The sequence below is a fragment of the Odocoileus virginianus genome, chromosome 19 (genome assembly GCF_023699985.2).
Source record: "Odocoileus virginianus isolate 20LAN1187 ecotype Illinois chromosome 19, Ovbor_1.2, whole genome shotgun sequence".
NCBI lineage: Eukaryota > Metazoa > Chordata > Mammalia > Artiodactyla > Cervidae > Odocoileus > Odocoileus virginianus.
In genome coordinates this window covers 4,721,414-4,743,712 of record NC_069692.1, presented here as the reverse complement: position 1 = coordinate 4,743,712, position 22,299 = coordinate 4,721,414, and the positions used below count along the sequence as shown (strand labels likewise).

Here is a 22,299-nt window from a genome sequence, read left to right as displayed (position 1 = left end):
TTGTGAAATTCTAAATGTCAGCACCAAGAAGCTCATTCAAGTACTCATATTACACTGGGCAAGGAAAGGCCATGAAAGATTGATGAGAGCCTGGGGGAAAAAAATTGCTGTATGGACTCAGTCTGGATTCTGTGCTATTGGAGTCTTAGAATTCTGTGGGATTAACAGTTAAAAATCTATTCAAATCCTTTGAAATCTGAGTAACAAAATTATCCATAGAAAATATCTATTTTAGTCCACAGAAGAAAAGGCTTAGAAAATACCATGTCACATATATTTACATGCTAACAGGACTGACTGCCTATTGAAAAACCTTATGCCAGGCAGGGTTCTAAGTAGTTTTTATATCTTAACCTACTTTAACAGTAAAATGAACCCCATGAGGAAGGTTATCTTTACTCTATAGATAAGAAAGACTATAAAATGTTACTCAATTTGTCTGGTTCCAAATCAGTACTTAACATTGGAATGTTATAATCTATAATGCTGGGGCCTGTAGCAAAAAATTAAGCATGAGAAAACTGATCTTTCCTACAGACTGAATTCAGTGATGACTGTTTTCAATAAGGCATTGTTACGGATATATAAAATATCCAGCAACAGAGGAATGGATAAAGATGTGGTACATATGTATAACGGAATATTACTCAACCATAAAAAAGAAAGAAAGAATGCCATTTGCAGCAACATGGATGGGCATAGAGACTGTCATACTGAGTGAAATAAGTCAGAGAAAGGCAAATATCATATGATAACACACGTGGAATCTAAAAAAAACGGTACAAATGGATTGACTCACAAAACAGAAATAGAGTCACAGATGTAGAAAAGAGATTGTTACCAGGAGGAGAAAGGAGAAGGATAAACTGGGAGACTGGGACTGACATATATATACTACTATATATAAAAAAAAATAACTAGTAAGGCCGTACTATATAGCACAGAGAACTCTACTCAATACTGTATAATGACCTACATGGAAAAATAATCTAAAAAAGAGAGGATATATGGATATATATAATAGATTCACAGACATATACAGCAAATTGATTCACTTTGCTGTCCAACTAATACAACATTGTAAATAAACTGTACTCCAACACAAATTAAAAAAAAATAAACTATAGTTTATTATTTTAATCTCCTTGAGAATAGAGTCTGGGTATGCCCAGGACACATACCACTTTGGACAGTAGATGCTCAATAAATAATCTGTTGAATACATTTTAAAAAATTATGTCTCATTTTCCCACAATTTATTGACTATTCACAGAGTAAGAGGGAAAAGGATGAACTATAATTGTTGATTGTGAAGATACTCCTCAATTGTGTAAGAAATACATCACTCACCCTAATGTCTTCCTTGGAACATAGTCAATTCTTATCACAGTTTCTAACTAATTATAATTACAATGCATGAAGGAGATCCAACAGTTTAAGCCATTTTAATAGTAAACACCAATTATTGCTGTCACCCACCCATCCATCCATCCATTTAACAAATAATTCTTAAATTTTATTTATTTATTTATTTATTTTTGGCTGAGCTGGGTCTTCACTGCTGCGTGGCATTTCTCTGGCTGTGGCAAATGGGATATTCTTCATTGCAGTTCATGGGCTTCTCACTGTGGTGGCCCATTTAACAAAAAATTCTTAAGTATGTCATTTGTGTCCACCACTACAGAGGACTCTCATGTCAAGTAATGAATTAAACATAGTTCTTGTTCTCAAGGAGCTTACAGTTTACTTAATGAGAAAGACTAGGGGTCAAAAATGTAATACAACCTAGTCACGTGAATAATGGGCTTCCCAGGTGGTTCAGGAGTATGTCAAGGCTGTATATTGTCACCCTGCTTATTTAACTTGTGTGCAGAGTACATCATGAGAAATGCCTGACTGGATGAAGCACAAGCTGGAATCAAGACTGCTGGAAGAAATATCAATAACCTCAGATATGCAGATGATACCGCCCTTATGGCAGAAAGCAAAGAGGAACTAAGGAGCCTCTTGATGAAAGTTAAAGAGTAAAGTGAAAAAGGTGGCTTAAAGCCAACATTCAAAAAACCAAAGATCATGGCATCTGGTCCCATCACTTCATGGCAAATAGATGGGGAAACAATGGAAACAGTGACAGACTTTATTGTATTGGGCACCAAAATCACTGCAGATGGTGACTGCAGCCATGAAATTAAGACACTTGCTCTTTGAAAGAAAAGCTATGCCAAACACAGACAGCATATTATAGAGCAGAGATATTATTCTGCCAACAAAAGTCTGCGTAGTCAAAGCTATGGTTTTTCCAGTAGTCATGTACGGATGTGAGAGTTGGATCATAAAGACTTGGACATAAAGCACCAAAGAATTGATGTTTTTGAACTGTGGTGTTGGAGAAGACTCTTGAGAGTCCCTTGGACTGCAAGGAGATCAAACCAGTCAATCCTAAAGGAAACCAGTCCTGAATATTTATTGGAAGGACTGATGCTGAAGCTGAAGCTCCAATACTTTGGCCACCTCATGTGAAGAGCTGACTCATTAGAAAAGACCCTGATGCTGAGAAAGATTGAAGGTAGGAGGAGAAGGGATGACAGAGGATGAGATGGTTGGATGGCATCACCAACTCAATGGACATGAGTTTCAGCAAGCTCCGAGAGATAGTGAAGAACAGGGAAGCCTGGTTTGCTGCAGGGCATGGGGTCTCAAAGAGTCGGACATTGCTGAGCGACCGAACAACAACAGCAGGTGGTTCAGTGGGTAAAGAATCTATGTGCCTGACAGTGCAGCAGATGCAGAAGTGGGTTCTATCCCTGGGTTGGGAATATCCCCTGGAGGCAGGCATTGCAACCCACTCCAGTGGTATTCCTGCCTGGAGAATTCCATGGACAGAGGAGCCTGGCAGGCTACAGTCCATAGGGTCACAAAGTGAACACGACTGAAGCGACTGAGCATGCATGCATCATCAAGGGTATCTTCTTTACTCTTCAGGTCTCATCTATTGTCAAGTCACTTCTATTGTATTTACAAAGATCTCAACTCTATCTACCTCTTTACATCTCCTATCTCCATTCCAGGCCATCACCACCTCCTATCTGGGTTACTGCAATAGCCTCCTAATTGGTTTTCTCTGCTTGTATTTGTTCATACAAGAGTGACCTTAAAAGTGACCAGAGAAGGTCACTTCCTACTTGCTTTGGATACAATTTAAAATACTTACTATAGGCCCCTACTTACTCACCAGTGGCTTTCTTCCCTGCATGTCAGCCACAAGTGACCTCTCAGTTAAGTGAAATATAGAGTTTTGGACTGAATGTTTATGTGCTTCCAAAATTCATATGTTGAAGCCTTGACCCTCAACGTGATTGCATTTGGAGACAGGCTCTTTACGAAGTGATAGAGGTTAAATGAGATCATGAGGGGTGGGACTCTAATCTGACAAGGCTGATGCCCTTATAAGAAGGGTGAGAGACGTCAGAGCTCCCTCTGTGCACACACCCATGCACACGTACCCAGGGAAAGGCCGTGCGAGCACAGAGCAAGGAGCTGGCCCTTCTGCAAACCAGGAAGTGTCCTCACCAGAAACCAAGGTGTCGGCACCTTAATATGGGGATTCTAGCCTCTAGAACTGTGAGGAAATTTGTTGTTTAAAAAGGTACTCAGTCTGTGTTTTATTCCGGCAGCCCAAGCAGACTGAGACACACACCAATTTCCTCTTCCTGTCATGTAAATTCTTCTGTCAAGAACACTACTTCCGTTTTGCCCAACTTCTTGCTTATCCTTGAGGCTTTAGCTTAAATAAGTATCACTTCCTCAGAGAGACCTTCCCTTGCTCCCTGATCTGCCTTATACCCCCATTATATTCTCTTACTTTCTCTTCAGAAAGTTAGTTTTTATTTGTTTCTTTCACGTCTAACACCCTAGACTAAGAGTTCCATGGGCCAGGGCTGGGCTGGTTTGGCTGACACTTGGTAGGTAGGCATGTTTTAAGTATTTGTTGAAAGAATGAACTGTCATCATAACTTATTACAATTATTTTTTATTGTTCTTTCCCAAACTAGACTGATTGCCTTGTGAGCAGGAGCTGGGTTTTATTTTCTATACTGCCATGTGGAGGGTTGAATGTACAACTGATATTATACAGACATTTGTTGTTTGCGCTAGAGGACTGGGCCAGCCCTGGGACTCATGCTTGAAAGCACAAGGGATATACAGGATCCTTTAGATCTCTGAGGATCTAAAGATGCAGATTCTGGTTCACTAAGTCTGGAGAGATGCCTGAGAATCTGCATTTTGCACAAGCTCTCATGTAATGATGCCAGTGGTCCATGGACTGCAGTCTGCATAGATAAGAATACTCTAAATCTTTCCTAGTTCTAACTTTCTATGATAAAACTATACACTGTATGTACAAACTATGCACTGTATACACTGTATGTATGAACTATACACTGTATACACTGCATGTACAAACTATACACTGTATATACTACAATGTATAGAGTATACATTGTAGTATATACACTTTATAAAAACAATGTCACTTGTTTAACTTACTTCCAGGGAAATCCTGTCCAGATTCCTTTTCTAATCAATCGCATATGGGAACATATTTCAGTCCTTTAATTATTGCTACTCCTTGAATCCTTTTCTGTAACGAGACTTAAGTCTACTTTGTGAATACCATGTCCGCTTCAAGCCCCGGGCAGAGATGTGTTTGGCCTTCGGGCCCCCGAGTAGGCCCTCCTGCTGAAATGGCTTCTTATACCTTCACTCCTTCCACGGCAGCGGGCTCTTAATTATTTGTTATGTTTATATCCGATCTTTCAAACTGTCACTATATTTAACAAGGTTTTCTTGAGGTTAATTTACTTTTCAAATATTCTTCTTCTCTTTCCTCACTATGTTAAGCCCCTTTAGTTTTTTTTTTTAATTAAAACAATTTTTTTTTGGTTGTGCTGCATGGCATGTTGGATCTTATTATTAGTTCCCTTACCAGGGACTGAACTTGTGCACCCTGCACTAGAAGTGAGGAGCCTTAACCACTGGACCACTGGGGAATTATAAAACTCTTTTAGTTCTAAACTCAACAATATGTATACTTAACATTATCTACTTTGTAAAGTTCATAAAACTCTTCCCCTGTTTCTCATAAGAAAGAGCATTAAAGCAAAGTGTTGACTGACACACAGTAAGGTCAATACACAAATAGTTCTTTAGAAAGAATTTTGACATGATACTGAATATGAAAATTTATTCTCCAGGCTTCCCTGGTGGCTCAGTGGTAAAGAATCTGCCTGCCAACGCAGGAGATACCAGTTTGATCCCTGGTCCTGGAAGATCCCAATACCGGGAAGCAACTAAGGCCGTGCACCCCAACTATTATTCCTGCGCTGTAAAGCCTAGGAGCTGCAACTACTGAAGCCCATGTGCCCAAGAGCTTTGTTCTGCAGCAAGAGAATCCATCACGAGAAGCCTGCACACTGCAACTAGAGTAGACCCCGCTCGCCACAACTCGAGGAAAGCCCACATGGCAACAAAGACCCAGCACAGCCAAAAATAAATAAAATAAAATAACAAAAAAAGAAAATCTATTTTCCTTCTTCCATGCATATAATTGATTGACAGCACTGCCGATGGCCCCGCACAGTACCAGTACCTAATAATAACAGGACAGACTTGGGCCCTGAACTCGCAGAGCTGACAGCACCAGAGCTTTTGCTTGGCTATCTTTTGTTTCAAATCGTTTCTTGGCCCAATATCCAAGTGTTATTCATTTTCTTTCCTTGGTTCCCCACTGTTAAGAGTATGTAGATGGAAGCTCCTATTTTTTTTTTTTTTTAGTATGATCATACAAATCAACAAGTATGGACTAGGGGTGCTTCTCCTTGTGCAGAAGTTGTGATATGGATATATAAGATGTCTCAGTCTGAGGAAGCTCCCAAGCAGATTGTGGAGAGAAGGAAGAGAAGAGTTACATTCAGAAGTAATTACAAATTAAGCTATGGTATCCAGCATAAAATTATAAACGGAGAAAAGGAAGAGAAAAAAAGCACAAGGGTCTGGAAAGGCTTAATGAAGAACTGGGATGTGAGCTGAGAAGGGTTCATATGGATGGGGAGGAAAGGAAATGAATCCCAGTAGAAGGCACTGTGGAGTAGCAGACAGGACTCTGCCTGGAGCCAGGCATACAAACACTCTGATCCTGTGGCGCCTTCTTGGACTTCTTATACAAAAGAAGAGACTGGGTTAGAATGATTTAAAAGGTCCACGCAAGTTCTATGAGCATCAGTTTATTGGTGCTTATCTAGAAATATTTATTGAAGGGATGGGAGACTGAGGATTAATAGGAATAGGAAGATTCTGAGGTAGTTTAGGTGTGAAAAATTGGGGGTAGGGGAGGGGAATACTTGTCTTTTCCCTAAAAATAAATTCATATTCATTATTTAAAAAAAATTAAGTGCACCAAATCCTCTGGGTTAAAATATTCACACAGTCCCCTTCACCTTGTGTCAACTGGCGCAAAAGAATTCTAGAAGAATGTGGTCCAAAGAATATTTCCAGAGAAATATATATTGAAAGAATTCTGGGCTTAAAAGTAGGATCCTAGGGGAAGTTTTGGCTCTATCATTTATTGGCTGGGTGATACAAGATGAGTCACTTGACTTCTCTGAATCTGAGTTTTCTCAGTCATAAAATAGGTCAAGAATGCCTTTCTCAAAGGAATGCTTTAAGGATCAAACAAGATAATGTTTGTGAAGATGGTTTATATGCTATCAAGTACTAAACAAATATATTTGCACATAGGTAAGATCATAATTGGACAAACAACTCGGTCTGGTCTTGGGCATTCAACCATCCAACTAAATGCTCGCCATGGGCCAGGTTCCATGGTGGGCCCTGAGAACATTAAGACTCTGAAGAACTCTGCCTTCACCGAGGTCCTATTCTAGCTGGGCGGTGTATGTAATGTTTTTACAGAGGTGATGATAGTTAAACGTGTAAATTTAAAAACAACTTCAGGTTTTAATTATTATGTAAACTGAAACCTCCTTTAAGGATTTAAGTCAGCTTAGGGCAGTCAAATTCATAGACACAAGAAAATAATAGAAGGGCAGTTGCCAGGGGGTAGGGGTGAGGGAGGAAGAATGGGAGTTAGTGTTTAATGGGTCCAGGGTTTCAGCTTGGGAAGATAAAAGAAAGAGTTCTGGAACGCGCTTCCCTGGTGGTTCTGTGGTAAAGAATCTGCCTGCCAGTGCAGGAGACATGGGTTCAATTCCTGGTCCAGGAGGACCCATGTGCCTCGGGGCAGTTGAGCCCGTGTGCACAACTCCTGAGCCAGCCCGTACCCTAACGCCCTTGATCCACAAGTGAAGCCAACGCAACGAGAAGCCAGCACACTGCAACTAGAGCGCAGAACTTGCTCTCCTCAACTAGAACAAAGCCTGAGCAGCAATGAAGAATCAGCGTGACTAAGAAAAGAAATAAGTATTTTTTAAAAATAAGAAAAAAAAAAGAGTTCTTGAATGGATCATGTTGATGGTTGCACAACAATGTGAATAGATGTACTTAATGAAGGGATAATTAGGAAATTTGGGATGGACATGTACACTCTGCCATATTTAAAATGGATAACCAAAAAGGACCTACTCTGTAGCACAAGGAACTCTGTTCAATGTTATTTGGAAGCCTGGGTAGGAGAGGGGTTGGGGGAGAATGGATACATGTATTATGTTTGGTTGAGTCCGTTTGTTGTTCGCCTGAAACTTTCATGACATTTTTAATTAGCTGTATCCCAGCACAAAACTAAAAGTTCAAAAATAAATAAATACATAAATAAAAATACATTAGAACTTCTAAAATATTTAAAAAACGGTATCAATAGTAAAGTTTATGTTATGCATTAGTCACTACAATTAATGATTAGTAATGATTAAATAATGATTAGTAATTTAAATAATAACTTAAAGCTAATCTGAACCAGTCTTAAATCAGTACTCACGAAGGAGCAATGTCCAGATGGTTGATGCTAAATCCAGAAGAGCAAAAGCCTCCCAGTGTTGTTGATATGGTTAGGAATGCAACAGCCAAGGAATAATCACAGCCTATAAATCCTGCGGCAACCAGGAATACCGCAGGTCCAATCATCCCTGGAGTTAAAACGTTATAGAAAGAAAAAAAGAAGCCCCAGCATTAGTATTTGCTTACTCTTTAATTTGATATTACTGCCACCTACTGTAAAAACATTGTACTGCCTGGAAGACTCAGCTTCAATTATAGTTTCATAAACAAAGGAAATCAGTCCTGAATATTCATTGGAAGGACTGATGCTGAAGCTGAAACTCCAATACTTTGGCCACCTGATGCAAAGAACCAACTCATTTGAAAAGACCCTGATGCTGGGAACGATTGAAGGCAGGAGGAGAAGGGGACAACAGAGGAGGAGATGGTTGGATGGCATCACTGACTCAATGGACATGAGTTAGAGCAAGCTCCGGGAGTTGGTGATGGACAGGGAGGCCTGGCGTGCTGCAGTCCATGGGGCTGCAAAGAGTCAGACACGACTGACTGAGGGACTGAATTGAATTGAACTGAAATAAAAAGTGCTGGAAAATATATAGGATTAATGCAACTATTATAAAAGTTAAAAAATCTCTTTATGCAATGTTATTAAATTTACACGTGACCAGGACTCAGCTAACGTTCTACAGTGTTTGAGAAAAGAGCAAGAGAATGACTAAAACATATGGTTCCAGAGAGAGGCAACAGTTGATACAGAATATGATTCAAAATTCACATAACCAAAGAAGGTAAACTAAACAATAAACTCTGTTAGATAAGGTTAGGAAAATACTCCATCTAGGTTTTGACAACTCGAAGTGGTATGTGGAGATTATTACAGGCAGTTAAGCATAACATAAAAGTAATATAGGAAGGGATGTAATGAGCAGCTGCTGTGTTTCCTGAGCCTATAGCAGGGCCATCCAGAAACTCTCTGTGATGATGGAAATGTTGTATTTGTCGATACTGCAACCAAGGAACTTATTAGTTGTTCTACATCATTTTAAAATTCACTTTTCTGAAATCAGAGTCTGAAACATACGATTATTTAAGGTTCCTTTGAGTTCTTTGATTTATGGGTCCTCATTTGCTATAATGATGCTAATATATATTTTTGATTGAAATTTAAAATAGAAAAGGGATGGAGACTTTCTTATTTTCATTGCAAACTTAGAGTTGAAAACAAACAAAATGATTTATAAAAATTCTGGGGAAGATATTCAGCAAAGCAAGCCATTTTTTTTATAGTTGTAAGAGTATGGTAGAGATAACAGGATATTATAAATCTTAATCCTCAAAATGCATCATTCAAAAAGAACCATCTTATACAGACATGTACTACATGCATTAAAATATATTGTTTTGATATGTGAACAAATAACTAATATTATCACTTTTACTTTGCCTTCCAACATAAACACAGTAAATAATTGTAAACCAAAACAACATGATTCATTTTTACCTACCTATAAGGCTAAAAACTCTTCGAACCCATAGAGTTGAAAAATTCCATCTTGCCCTTAAATTGTCAGCAGCTTGACCAGATAGGATCATACATAACCAACAGCCTAAATAAGGGACTGCAGATAAAAACCCATTCTGGAAGGAATAAGAAGATCCAGGATTAATTATGGAGGGAAGAAGAACCAAAATAACATATACACACACATACACACATACCCCTACCACCACATGAAAGCAAATACATAGCAGTATTCTGCTAATTTTTATATAATATAGTAAATAAGTTTGGTTTTTAGGATTATGGGATTCAGCTCAGTGCAGTCCCAGAGAGCCTGTCTCACAGGGAACCAGAGTCTAGAACTAGACTCCCCATAGTCTAGTCTGCTTAGGGTGATCTTGAATGCTATTTTGGGATTTGGGCTCTAGCTTCAGTGAGAGAGGATGTCTTCCTATTAGCCTAGGGCTTTCTCCCTCGGGACAGTCTTTATTTATTTATTTTGAAAACATTTAAAAATTATAAAATAAAATTCAGAGAAAATCACATAAGGCAAATGTACAGCTTAACGAATTATTTTAAAGTGAGCACCATCCAGATGCTGTTAGAAGCTGCTCTCTTCTGGCTTCTTGCTTGAGGATGCCCAGACCTACTCCAACTGCATCAGTGCCGGGCACTGATGAAGGTGCAGTAACCCAAGAGGAGCCCAGGGCTGCCCCCCGCCCCCGTCCAGGGCGACGAGGACGCATGGAAGAAGCAGATGAGGAGTTTCCCATCATACTTTGTCCCCTCTGTGTCGGGTCCCCGCGGCTCCCCTGGCAGTGGCCCTGACCCACCAGCTCCCTCTGCTGATGTCCAATGGTTTGATTTCTGTCCTGTCTAAGGCAGGACACAAGGGCCTCAAGCTCTATTCCTTTCCCCGTCTGACATGGGGTTTGAATGTTGGGGTTTTTTGTTTATTTTGTTCTGAAATTAAAGTACGCAACATAAGGAAGATGCAGTTTTAAAAAAACAGTGCCTGGAGCACTCACACATGCTTCGAGCAGAGGACAAAGGTGGTGGGTGATAGAGAGAGCTCTATTTTTTCCCCTCTTCCTTTACAACACTTCCTAAACAAAACGAAAAAACCATGAGATATGAAACAGAATGTTGCATGGAAATGTGTTATTTGTTTTGATGTGACTGCTTTTCAGGAAATCACCCATTCTGTAAAATGAAGAAAGCATACTACTCAAAAAAAATATTTCTTTCTTCTGTTCATTTTTCCTTTAAGCACAACCTGAGGTGCCAAGCCTAAATGATCCAATTCTGACAAAAACAAAGGTTTTTCAGAAACAGACACAAACTTAAGAGAATGAACTTATGGTTGCTGGGGGAGGGGAAGATGGGTGTAAGGGACAGTTAGGGAGTTTGGGATGGCCGTGTACACGCTGCTGTAGTTAAAATGGATAACCAACAAGGACAGCACAGGGAACTCTGCTCAATGTTATGTGGCAGTCAGGATAGAAGGGAAGTTTGCGGGAGAATAGATACATGTATGTTTGGCTGAATTCCTTTGCTGTTCATCTGCAACTATCACAAGATTGTCTGTTAACTGGTTATACCCCAATACAAAGTAAAAAGTTAAAAAAAGAAAACTTCTTAGTCTGAGAGAGATGGGTACACCTGTTAGAGATTTACAAACACCAAAAAGGTAGAAAGATATTTTATCATTGATATTAAAATCTGGTAATAATAATTGTTTTTCCAGGAAAAACAATTATTATTCTTCTTGTATTTTGATTTGTTCTGTAGTTGGTTCTGGATTTTTGTTTCTTTTTTCTCTGTTGCTGCAGTTGTTGATTTTATTATTACTATTAACTCTCTTTAAGCTTTTGAGAAATATTTTTTATTTTTAAAAAAATTAATTTATTTTAAGTGGAGGAAAATTACAATATTGTGATGGTTCAACATGAATCGACCATAGGTATATATGTCCACCCCATCCTGGTAATAATTTTATCTAATAAATAAAGTCTATTTGTCTAATAAAAAAATCCCATCTATCTAATAAATACATTCTATCTATCTAATAAATCTGGTAATAATTCTAAAGCATTATTAATGGAATAGATCAGCAAAACTTGTTAATATTTTAAATTTAAGTGTGCTTAAGAAAAAACTGAAATTTTCCCACAGTCTGTGATCTATTTTCAGATGTTGCATGCTTCCAGTTCCACTTCCACGGCTGAGTATTTTTGCTTTTTTCTGGTATTGAGTAATTTCCTCTTTAAATTTCTTCCATTTAGAATTCTGCATAGTGGGGGACTTCCTTGGTGGTCCAGTGGCTAAGACTCCAGCTCCCAATGCAAGGGGCCCAGGGTTCAATCACTGGTCAGGGAACTAGATCCCACAGGCCACAACTAACAGTTCACATGCTGCAACTAAGACCCAGTTCAGTCAAATAAATAAATTAATTAATTAAATAAGAGATACCAAAAACAAAAAGAATTCTGCAGAGTGGGACCACATCTATTGTTGTTTGTGGCAGAACCTTACACATGAATGAACTGTAGCAAATAGAAAAGAGAATTTTCTGATCTTGGCCTTGTCCTCTGCTGGGCTAAGACAATCACTAGTTACTGAATTTTTCCACTTAAAATTCCAGTGGTAAAAACTCCCTGGACAACCTAAAACTGCTAAAATCTTCAACATTTATACCACATATATACGTCCGTGGCTGTCTTCCATAGTTATTAAGCTTTCTGTTCAAGGATATAGTTCCTTGTATTCATTTATTTTAAAAATTGATTCCAAAATGGCAATATTCAAAACAGGCTAACAGATACTGCTTCAACCTCACTGAGCTGTAAGAAATAGGGACATTAGGAAAAAATGAGGAAAAAGTACAAGTGATTATAACTAACAAAACTAAACTTATATAATAAAGCAAATGATCAGATCTTTAAATTTTTTAATTAATGAGATTATAATTTAAATACAATGCATCTCAAATCAAGCTTTATTTTGAACAAAGGCTGTTTCATGAATGCAGTATGCTGATTTTTCAAGGAAAAAGCCATTAAAAAAGAGGCTCTATATAACAAGAGAATTATTTTCAAACTCTATTCACATTTCTTTTAATTTTGATTCAAAAAGAAAATGCCTTTTTTTTGTTTGTTTTGGTATGAAAATGCCAAGAAAAAAGATTCTATTTTTTTTTTAAGATTCTAAAGTCTCTCAGTACAGAACTAAAAAAAATTAATGAAAAATAAATGAAGGCAATTGAGTACATATACTAATTACCAGTCAACTATTGATACTGCATTCTTTTTATAGTTCTCCTGGGAAAATTTCAAAAAAGCAGCATCAAGTGGCTTGATCCTTAAATTTGCATGCAATTTGTCACTACGGTAGGAGACTACAGTCAAGCTCTGTTAACAGAGAGCTTAGGAAAAATGAGGTTGCTTGCAACAAATCCATCCCAAGCTATGGGTAAAACCTCAGTTCAGTTTAACTTCTGTTAATGCAACTGGTGGATATATTTCAGTATAATGGATTTTGTTTTTCAAAAGTAGCTGGGAGAGTTCTTCACAGCTTAGCCGTCTAGGTGAAGTCTAAGGTTTGGTCCACGTGGCCAGCGTTTTCAGTATGCTTTGGAAGTGAGGTGACTGCAGGTTCACTTGAACAGTGTTGATGGCGTTAGGTCCATGTAACCCCTGCAGTTGTGCCCTCAGCCTTACTGTCTTTACATTCACCACCCAGGCTGCTGCTTTTTCTTCCAGGGCTTCCCCTCTGGCTCAGTAACAGTTATTGGGGGGATGGGGGAACATACCATATTTTATTTATCTGTTCATCAGCTGATACCATTTGGGTTGTTTCTACCTCTTGATTATTATGAATAATGATGTTATAAGCTTTTGTGTACATGTACATGTTTTTGCGTGCACATATGTTTTCAGTTCTCTTGGGTATAGACTCAGGAATGGAATTAGTGGGTCATAGTAACTTTATGTTTAACTTTCAGATGAACTGCCAAACTGTTTTCCATGGCAGCTACACTTCATATCCTACCAGCAATGTATGAGGGATCTGTTTCCTCTGCATCCTCACCAACACTTGTTATTTTCTGTTTTATTTTATTTTATTTTTTTGATTCTAATAGGCATGAAGTGGTGTCTCATTATGGTTTTGAATTCCATTTCTGTATTGAGTAATAGTGTTGAGCATCTTAACATGCGTTTATTGGTCATTTGCATATTTTCTTTGGAGAAATGTCTATTTAAATCCTTTGCCCATTTAAAAAATTGGGTTACTTATCTTTTTATTATTGAATTGTATAAATTCTTTACATATTTGGAATACTTACTCCTTATCAAATATATGATCTGCAAATATTTTCTCCCATTCAGTGGGCTTTCATTCTTGATAATATCCTTTGAGGCAAAATAGCTTTCAATTCTGATGAAGCCCAACTTATCAGTTTTTTATTTTGGTCATATGTGCTTTTGGGGTCATATGTGGGAAGCTGTTGTCCAGTGCCAGGTCACAAAGATGGACATTTCTAAGAGTTTTATCATTTTATCTCCTAACATTTATGCCTTTGATTCATTCTTCATATGAAGACAAAAAACACTACCAAGTTTTCTTACGAACTCTGCCTCTTTCTCTTTATGTTTTTCTTCAATTTCTTTAGAGACAAAATCCATCAACATAGAGATAATAGGAATTGTCTCCATTTGATGAGATCAGAAGGAACTGACAGTTTTCGGGAGGTCTGACTTAGACAGCTTTACAACTATAGCTCTGCCAATGCCTGGAGAGCATTATAAAGCAACCTCTGTACAATAATCTCGTGTCTTCCAATACCCCACTCGGCTGCCAGCAGACTCCTGCCACCATCCCTTTTAGAAGCGAATACAGTTATCACCTGCAGGGCTACCCTGGAGACTCAGACGGTAAAGAATCTGCCTGCAACGCAGGAGACCAGGGTTCAATCCCTGGGTCAGGAAGATCCCCTGGAGAAGGGAATGGCTACCCACTCCAGTATTCTTACCTGGAGAATTCCATGGACAGAGGAGCCTGGTGGGCTACAGTCCATGGGGTCATAAAGAGTCAGACACGACGGAGTGACTAACATACACACATACACATACGCACACACACACACACTACCACCTGTATTTGTCACCTGAGATCCTGGCATGTTACTGGGCACTAGTAAGACCTTCACAGTTAAAGGGGATACTAGCCACGACACCCTGAATCAAGAGTTAACACACATAGAGGAAAGGAACAAGCAAAGCTAAAAAGAGAAGTCTCTAGAATTTAGTATACCAGAGTAAAACGGAAGATGCAAAATAACTGAGTTTCACATAGACAGGAACAAATTCTGTATATTCTCTATAAGAAGTAGATGCTTATTTTTTCTTACCTCTTGAATGTTGAACCTTAGGACTTCCTTCATGTAAGTAGGCAATAAGGTCAATAAAGTATAAAAAGTCCAGTTGTAAGAAAAATGTGCAACTACAATAGACCAAAGTGGCAGTGATTTCAGCATGGGTATCCATGGCACTGACTTCTGTGAAGAGAGCTAGAAAACAGACAAACACCAGGTGTAATTGGGATAAGCTACAGCTATGTTTGGGCTTCCCTGGTAGCTCAGCTGGTAAAGAATCTGCCTGTAATGCAAGAGACCCCGGTTCGATCCCTGGGTTGGGAAGATCCCCCAGAGAAGGGATAGGTTATCCACTCCAGTATTCTTGGGCTTCCCTAGTGGATCAGATGGTAAAGAATCTGCTTGCAATGCAGGAGATTTGGGTTTGATCCCTGGGTCAGGAAGATCCCTTGGAGAAGGGCATGGCAACCCACTCCAGTATTCTTGCCTGGAGAATCCCCGCAGGCAGAGGAGCCTGGCGGGCTACAGTCCATGGGGTTGCAAAGAGTTGGACATGACTGAGTACAGCACAGCAGAGCTATGTTTAAATCTGTATCTTATCAGCTAAACTTTCATCTAGAACACATTATCAATCTTGGCTAGTAAATCTAAGGTTTCTGAAACAACGCTTTTGCAATAGAAACTCCATGACTCAGATTAGAAGGAAAAAACAGAAATCTAATCTTAGAACTCAAAGGTCAAACTGAAAATGCCTTAGAAGTGTCAGAAGTCCCCTGAAGTATTAATTTCTCCATCTTAAAAATAGAGGACAGTTTAATAATCCAATTCAGAGGCTGACATAAGGGCCAAGGTAAGAGACTGGAAGTCCTATTAGAATTCATATTTCATTCTCCAATCTTTATTTGATTACAGTGATTTATAAGAACTGTGCAATAAAAGGTTTTTTATGTAGCAATCTGGAGTAATGGTCTTCAAAGCAGGGTATAAACATCCCAGGGGTAGCAAGATGATCCTCCACAGCGTGGAAAGGCATACTAGATCTATCCATACTCACTATACTCATTTTAAAACAAGAAATTAGGCTCTATTCATATTTAGCAAATAGGTTGGCCCTGGAATATGTCAGATATATTGTCTGATATATGTCTGTTATGTCATATTGTCTGATTTCCCCAATCAAAAGGGGTTTAACGGTGTCCTTACTTGTTGGTCTGCCCTCAGTGTAGTATTACAGCACACTTTAGTTTATACCTGCCTTTCAAAATGGATTTATGGGTTTCATTAGCCAGTTTTAATGAAAACAGATCTACAGAATTAACAAGGGCTTCCCTGGTGGTTTAGTGGTTAAGCATCTGCATGCCAATCCAGTGACCCGGGTTTGATCCCTGGTCAGGGAAGATTCTGCAGGCTGCAGGGCGGCTAAGCCCACTTGCCACAACTACTGAGGCCACACACCTAGAGCGCGTGCTCTGCAATGAGAGAAGCCACCGCAATGAGAAGCCTGTGCACCACACCTAGAGAGCAGCCCCTGCTGGCCCCACTGGAGAAAGTCCACACGCACCAAAGGAGACCCAGCGCAGACAAAAAAAAGTCTTCAAAAGATTCATCTGAGAAGGTAAACATAAGTCTAATAACGAAAGCATGAGTGAATGCTAAGAAGATAGTAGAGTTGACACTTTTCTTCATGAGCCCTTTGTCAGCTACCACACCAAACAAAATGATGGCAGGCTCATCAATACTCCATATTCAAACACACTATTCCCATTAAACAATGTATTATTATTAATTTTGAAGTGACCAAAAGCTTTTTCTATTAAAATTTATGTATATAGTGTTTATTTCATCTTACCCATCCTTTAAAGAGTCTGTCTTTATGTAAATTTTATAATGTATGAAAGTACAGAAGTGCATGTAGATAACCACAAAAATATGCATATGTCCAGATTGTTATCCCCCACACTGTATTTTTTAAAAATGTATTTATTTACTTGGCTGTACCAGGTCTTGGTTGTGGCACTTGGGATCTTCAGTTGTTTGTGGCAATGTGGCATCCAGCTCCCTGAGCAGGGATCGAGCCTGGGCCTCCTGCATTGGGAGTACAGAGTCTTAGCCACTGGACCACCAGGTAAGTCCCCCCGCTTTACTGATGCATGATTAAGTAAAGCCTGGAGACCACTGGCCTGAGAAATCAATTCCTTACATTTCCTGTATACTGAGACTTTGCTCTTCTTCAAAAGCTGGAGCAATCTATGTTTCCACCCCTAGGGTGCACTATTATTTCAAAAAGGGGAAGAACCAGTATTAACCTTAGAGCCTTTTTCTAGGGACTTTTGATCTGATTTGGTAGATATGCTCTTGTGATTCCCCCCATGTATCAAAGATGTAGGGGACATGTGGGAAGAGAAGGAGAGGGGACAATTATTCTTATATAGCAGTGCTTCTCGATTCCAGCTACACTTCAGAATCACCTTTGGCACTTCAAAATTACAGTTGGCTGTGTTCTACCCCAGACTTGCTGATTCAAAGCCAAAGTCAAACTTCTGAGTGGAGGGCCAACGTGTATATTTTAAAAGGCTTCCCTGGTGATTCTACACTGCAGTGGTTCTCAAACTTTGCTGCACATTAGAATCACCAGGAGAGCCAAAAATCCCCAGAGCCAAAATCACACCTGAGACCAACTAAATCAGGTTGGGAGGTGGGTGGGAGATGGGTAGGAGGTAGGTGGCCATATTTTTGAAACATCCATGGATGATTTCAAAGTATGGCACACTTTGGGATCCACTGTTGTAATAACTGGGGCTTCCCCGGGTGGCGCTAGAGGTGAAGATTCTACCTGCCAACGTAGGAGATGCAAGAGACTCCGGTTCTATTACTGGGTTAAGAAGATCCCCTGAAGAAGGAAATGGCAAGCTACTCCGCATTCTTGCCTGGGGAATCCCATGGACAGAGGAGCCTGGCGGGCTACAGTCCATAGGGTTGCAAACAGTTGGCAACGATTGAGCATAACACAGCAGCAGTTGTAGTAAAGAATTCTGCAACCTCCCCCCTGCTGCGCTGAGCTCTATCACCCCTTGCTTGAAAATCTTAGGACAAAGAGGAAGGAAAAAACCAGTCTAGAGAATTTAGCATTTAAAGGAACTTGGAATATAGTTCTTTTTACATGGCTTTGAAACTCACAAAAGAAATGAAATCATATTCCTGTGTTGAAAAATATGAGCCTAAATGTATCTGATCTAAATAACTTAAATGTATCTGATGTAAAATATGTAATAATTTTAAGACATGCTTACCACTATGTATTTACACTTACTGACGGTGATGCTTTAGAAGAATATAGGGCTCTGATAATAGCTTCTGTAGCTTTTCACCAGTATTTAGGCATAATCTTGCTTATATTAATATAAATGAAGGAAAATTGAAGCAAACTGAGCCATACCAGAATATTTTCACAGTCTAACAATTGAATTTTCTATAATCTGATTTTTTTTGGAAAATCACTCAACCATGACCAGCTATACGTGGAGACTGATGTCAGCAAGATGGCCAAATAATATGCCCCTCATTGGTATCCACTATTCCCCACCCCTAACAACAATTTGGCCTCCATCCACAGACATAAGTGCTTTTCTGGGGGCAGTGGGATCTACAAACATATGTCAAGGGACCCGGTAAGGGTTTTGCATGCCTGTGCATTGGGTAAAAGACAAAAGGATCTTGGTTCCAGCTGTGAACCCTGAAGTAACTTGTCAACCAGCTTCAGCCTTTCTTGGCCGTGGTCTGGGAACCCTTGGAAAATACTGACTTAGACAGTTAGCTTTAGACAAGGAAATCCTGGTATTTGTGACAACACAGGTGTACCCTGAGGGCATTATGCTAAGTGAAATAAGTTATACAGAGAAAGACAAATACTGTATAGCTTATTTGTGGAATAGAGACCAAGCCCTGCCACAAGGGAAGCCACCACAACGAGAAGCCTGTACACGGCAACGAAGAGTAGCCCCCGTTCGCCACAACCAGAGAAAGCCCACATGCCACAACAGAGACCCAGTGCAGTCAAAAACTAACTAAATAAATAAACTAATTAAAAACTCAAAACTCATGGAAACAGAAAAAAATGGTGGTGGCCAGGGGCTGGAGAGAGGGGGAAACTCATCTTCCAGTTACAAGATGAGCAACTGCTACGGTCTAACATACAGCATGGTGAGGATAGCTAACACTACTCTATCATGTACTTGAAAGCTGCTAAGGAAGTAGATCTTAAATGTTCTCACCACAAAAGAGAAATGGTGATCAACTGAGGGGACGGAGGTGTTAACTAACCCTACCGTGGGCACCACTTTCTAACACGTGCATGTGTGTGTTAGTTGCTCAGTCGTGTCCAACTCATTGCAACGCCATAGACGGTAGCCCACCAGGTTCCTCTGGAATTCTCCAGGCAAGAATACTGCAGTGGGTTGCTGTTCCTTTCTCCAATTTTGTAATTAAGTATATCGAATCATCAAGGTGTATATCTTAAACATACATAATGTCAATTATATCTTAATAAAGCTGGGTGGGGGGAAAGACCAGTTGTAGGCCAAACATATAAGCTTGACATGTAGTAGGATCTCAATAGCTATTTATTACATGAATATGAAGCCCACAGAGTCGGAAATTTGGAAAGAAGAATATGATATGTAAATGTTAGTGTTCATTTGTAAACTGAGTATAAAACAACAGCTTTCTTTTCTCCGAATGAGAATTATGAGATCAATTTACAATATTTCCACATTACAAGTTATATTTTAGGGGGGAAACCCTTCATTTATAAAACATTCAAATTAATGATGAATTTTTAAATGTTTCTAGGAGAAACTATCCAATTAGCTGTGGCAGACATTAAAAAAATCCTTCAAGATTTTAAGATAGCCCTGTCTAATAGAACTTATGGTGACAGAAATGTTCTATATCTACACTGCCCAATTTGGTAAACAGTAGCCCTATTAAGCCTTTGCAATATGGCTAGTGTGACTGAGGAAATGAATTTTTAACTAAATTAACCTAAATTAAAACTTAATAACCACAAGTGTTGGTGGCTACCATAATGGACAACAAAAGTTGAAGGCAAGACCTTAATAAAGTACAAAACAGCTCTTTCTGACGTTCTAGGTAAGAAATAATCTTTTGCTATTATCAGAGGTGACTGGTCAATCATGCAATGTCACACACTCTATTGGCTTCATTATACTTAAATGTTGGCAAAGTGCACTATAAAAGTTCTTAGCAGAGCTCCACATTCTTCTAAAATGCCACTGCTGATGAATGAAAATATACTGGAAAGGAAATTTTTTAGCTGTTCAGATCATCTGCTCAGCCAATATTTTGAGAGCAAATTCTTTAAGATATTTGAGTAAGGGAATTTATAAAGGAATAATCAATGATATCTTGAATCTTATATAGAGAATGTATCATTAAATAAGTAATAATAGCTCAAACAGCTTTTTCAAATACCAGTTGAAGCACAAAAGTACAGAACAAAAATGTATTTGTTTCAAATGTGCAAAATCTTCTAGACTATAGGAAGGGTAAGGTCAATCAATAACATTTGAGTATCTTCTATGTGCAACTTCACAAAAAAATGTTTTCCTGTCAAATGTAAGAAACAACAAATTGGTTTAGAAAAAGCTGCATGAAACACACGTTCTAAGTTAGAGCAACTAAATATTCAAGCGAAAGCCCTTATTTGCTTCATAAGACTGCAAAATCATATACTCTTTCAAAAAGGTAGAAAAGAAGCAAAACAGTTATAAAATATCCTGTATTAAAGACTTAGTAAAGAAAAAAAAATAAAAGCAAAAAACCAATACTAGATCTCCTGAGGAAAGAAAACGTCAATGGGTAAAGTGGTAATGTCTTAACAATTTATTAAAAAGGAGACCTCTATATACCATGTTCTTGGACTGGAAGAATTAATATTGTTAAAATGACCATACTACCCAAACCAATGTACCAATTCAATGCAATCTCTATCAGAACAACAACGGCATTCTGCACAGTACTAGAACAAATAATTTAATAGTCTGTATGGAAAAATAAAAGACCTCGAACAGCCAAAACAATCGAGAAAGAGAAACAGCTGGAGGAATATGCTTCCTGACTTCCGACTATACTATAAAGCTATAGTAATAAAAACTCAGTATGGTTCTGGTACAGAAACAGACTCATAGATCAGTGGGACAGAACAGAAAGCCCAGAAATAAACCCACATACTTATGGTCAATTACTCTATGAAGAAAGAGAAAAGATAGTCTGCACAATGGAGAAAAGACAGACTCTTCAATAAATGGTGCTGGGAAAACTGGACAGCTACATGTAAAAGAAAAAATTGGAACATTCTCTACTCCATACACAAAAATAAACTAAAAATAGATTAAATATTTAAATGTAAGACTGAATAGCATAAAATTCCTAGAGGAAAGCAAAGGGAGAATGCTCTTTGACATAAATTGTAGCAATATTTTTTGAATCTATCTCCTAAAGTAAATAAAAGCAAAAATAAATAAACAGGATCTAATTAAACACAAAAGCTTTTTCACAGCAAAGGAAACCATCAACTAAACAAAAACAGTCCTGAATGGGAGAATATATTTGCAAATGATATGACTGACAAGGGGTTGATACCCAACATATATACATACCTCATACAAGTCACCATAAAAAAATAAAGAATCTGATTAAAAAATAGGCAGAAGAACTGAACAGACATTTTTCCAAAGAGCAAATGCAGATGGCTAACAAGCATATTAAAAGAAGTTCAACATCACTAATCATCAGGGAAATGCAAATCAAAACCACAATGAGATGTCACCTCACATCTGTTAGAATGGCTGTCATCAAAAAGAACACAAATAACAAATGTTGGAGAGGATGTGGAGAAAAGGAAACCCTTGTACACTGTTGGTGGGAACATAAATTGATGCAGCCGCTGTGGAAAACAATATGGAAATTTTTCAAAAAACTAAAAATAACTTCAGATGACCATTGCATCTACTACTGTGGGAAAGAATCCCTTAAAAGAAATGGAGTAGCCCTCACAGTCAACAGAAGAGTCCGAAATGCAGTACTTGGGTGCAATCTCAAAAACGACAGAATGATCTCTGTTTCCAAGGCAAACCATTCAATATCACAGTAATCCAAGTCTATGCCCCTACCAGTAATGCTGAAGAAGCTGAAGTTAAATGGTTCTATGAAAACCTACAAGACCTTCTAGAACTAACACCCCCCAAAATGTCCTTTTCTTCATAGGGGACTGGAATGCAAAACTAGGAAGTCAAGGAGTAACAGGCAAATTTGGTCTTGGAGTACAAAATGAAGCAGGGCAAAGGCTAACAGAGTTTTGCCAAGAGAAAGCACTGATCATAGCAAACACCCT

At 38.7% G+C, this 22,299-nt stretch overlaps 1 protein-coding gene across 4 annotated transcripts in view; it reads right to left on the bottom strand.

Annotated features, from left to right (window-relative positions):
- The window catches only part of SLC17A5 (solute carrier family 17 member 5), a 73,271-nt gene that overhangs the window by 15,154 nt on the left and 35,818 nt on the right, over positions 1–22,299 (bottom strand). For all 4 annotated transcript variants that reach the window (XM_070480793.1, XM_020909722.2, XM_070480794.1 and 1 more), the window contains 3 exons: positions 14,925–15,083; positions 9,519–9,651; positions 7,994–8,141 (listed from right to left, as the gene is read on the bottom strand). In XM_070480793.1, the coding sequence (XP_070336894.1) occupies positions 7,994–8,141; positions 9,519–9,651; positions 14,925–15,083 (440 nt within the window). The remainder of the gene's footprint in view (positions 1–7,993; positions 8,142–9,518; positions 9,652–14,924; positions 15,084–22,299) is intronic.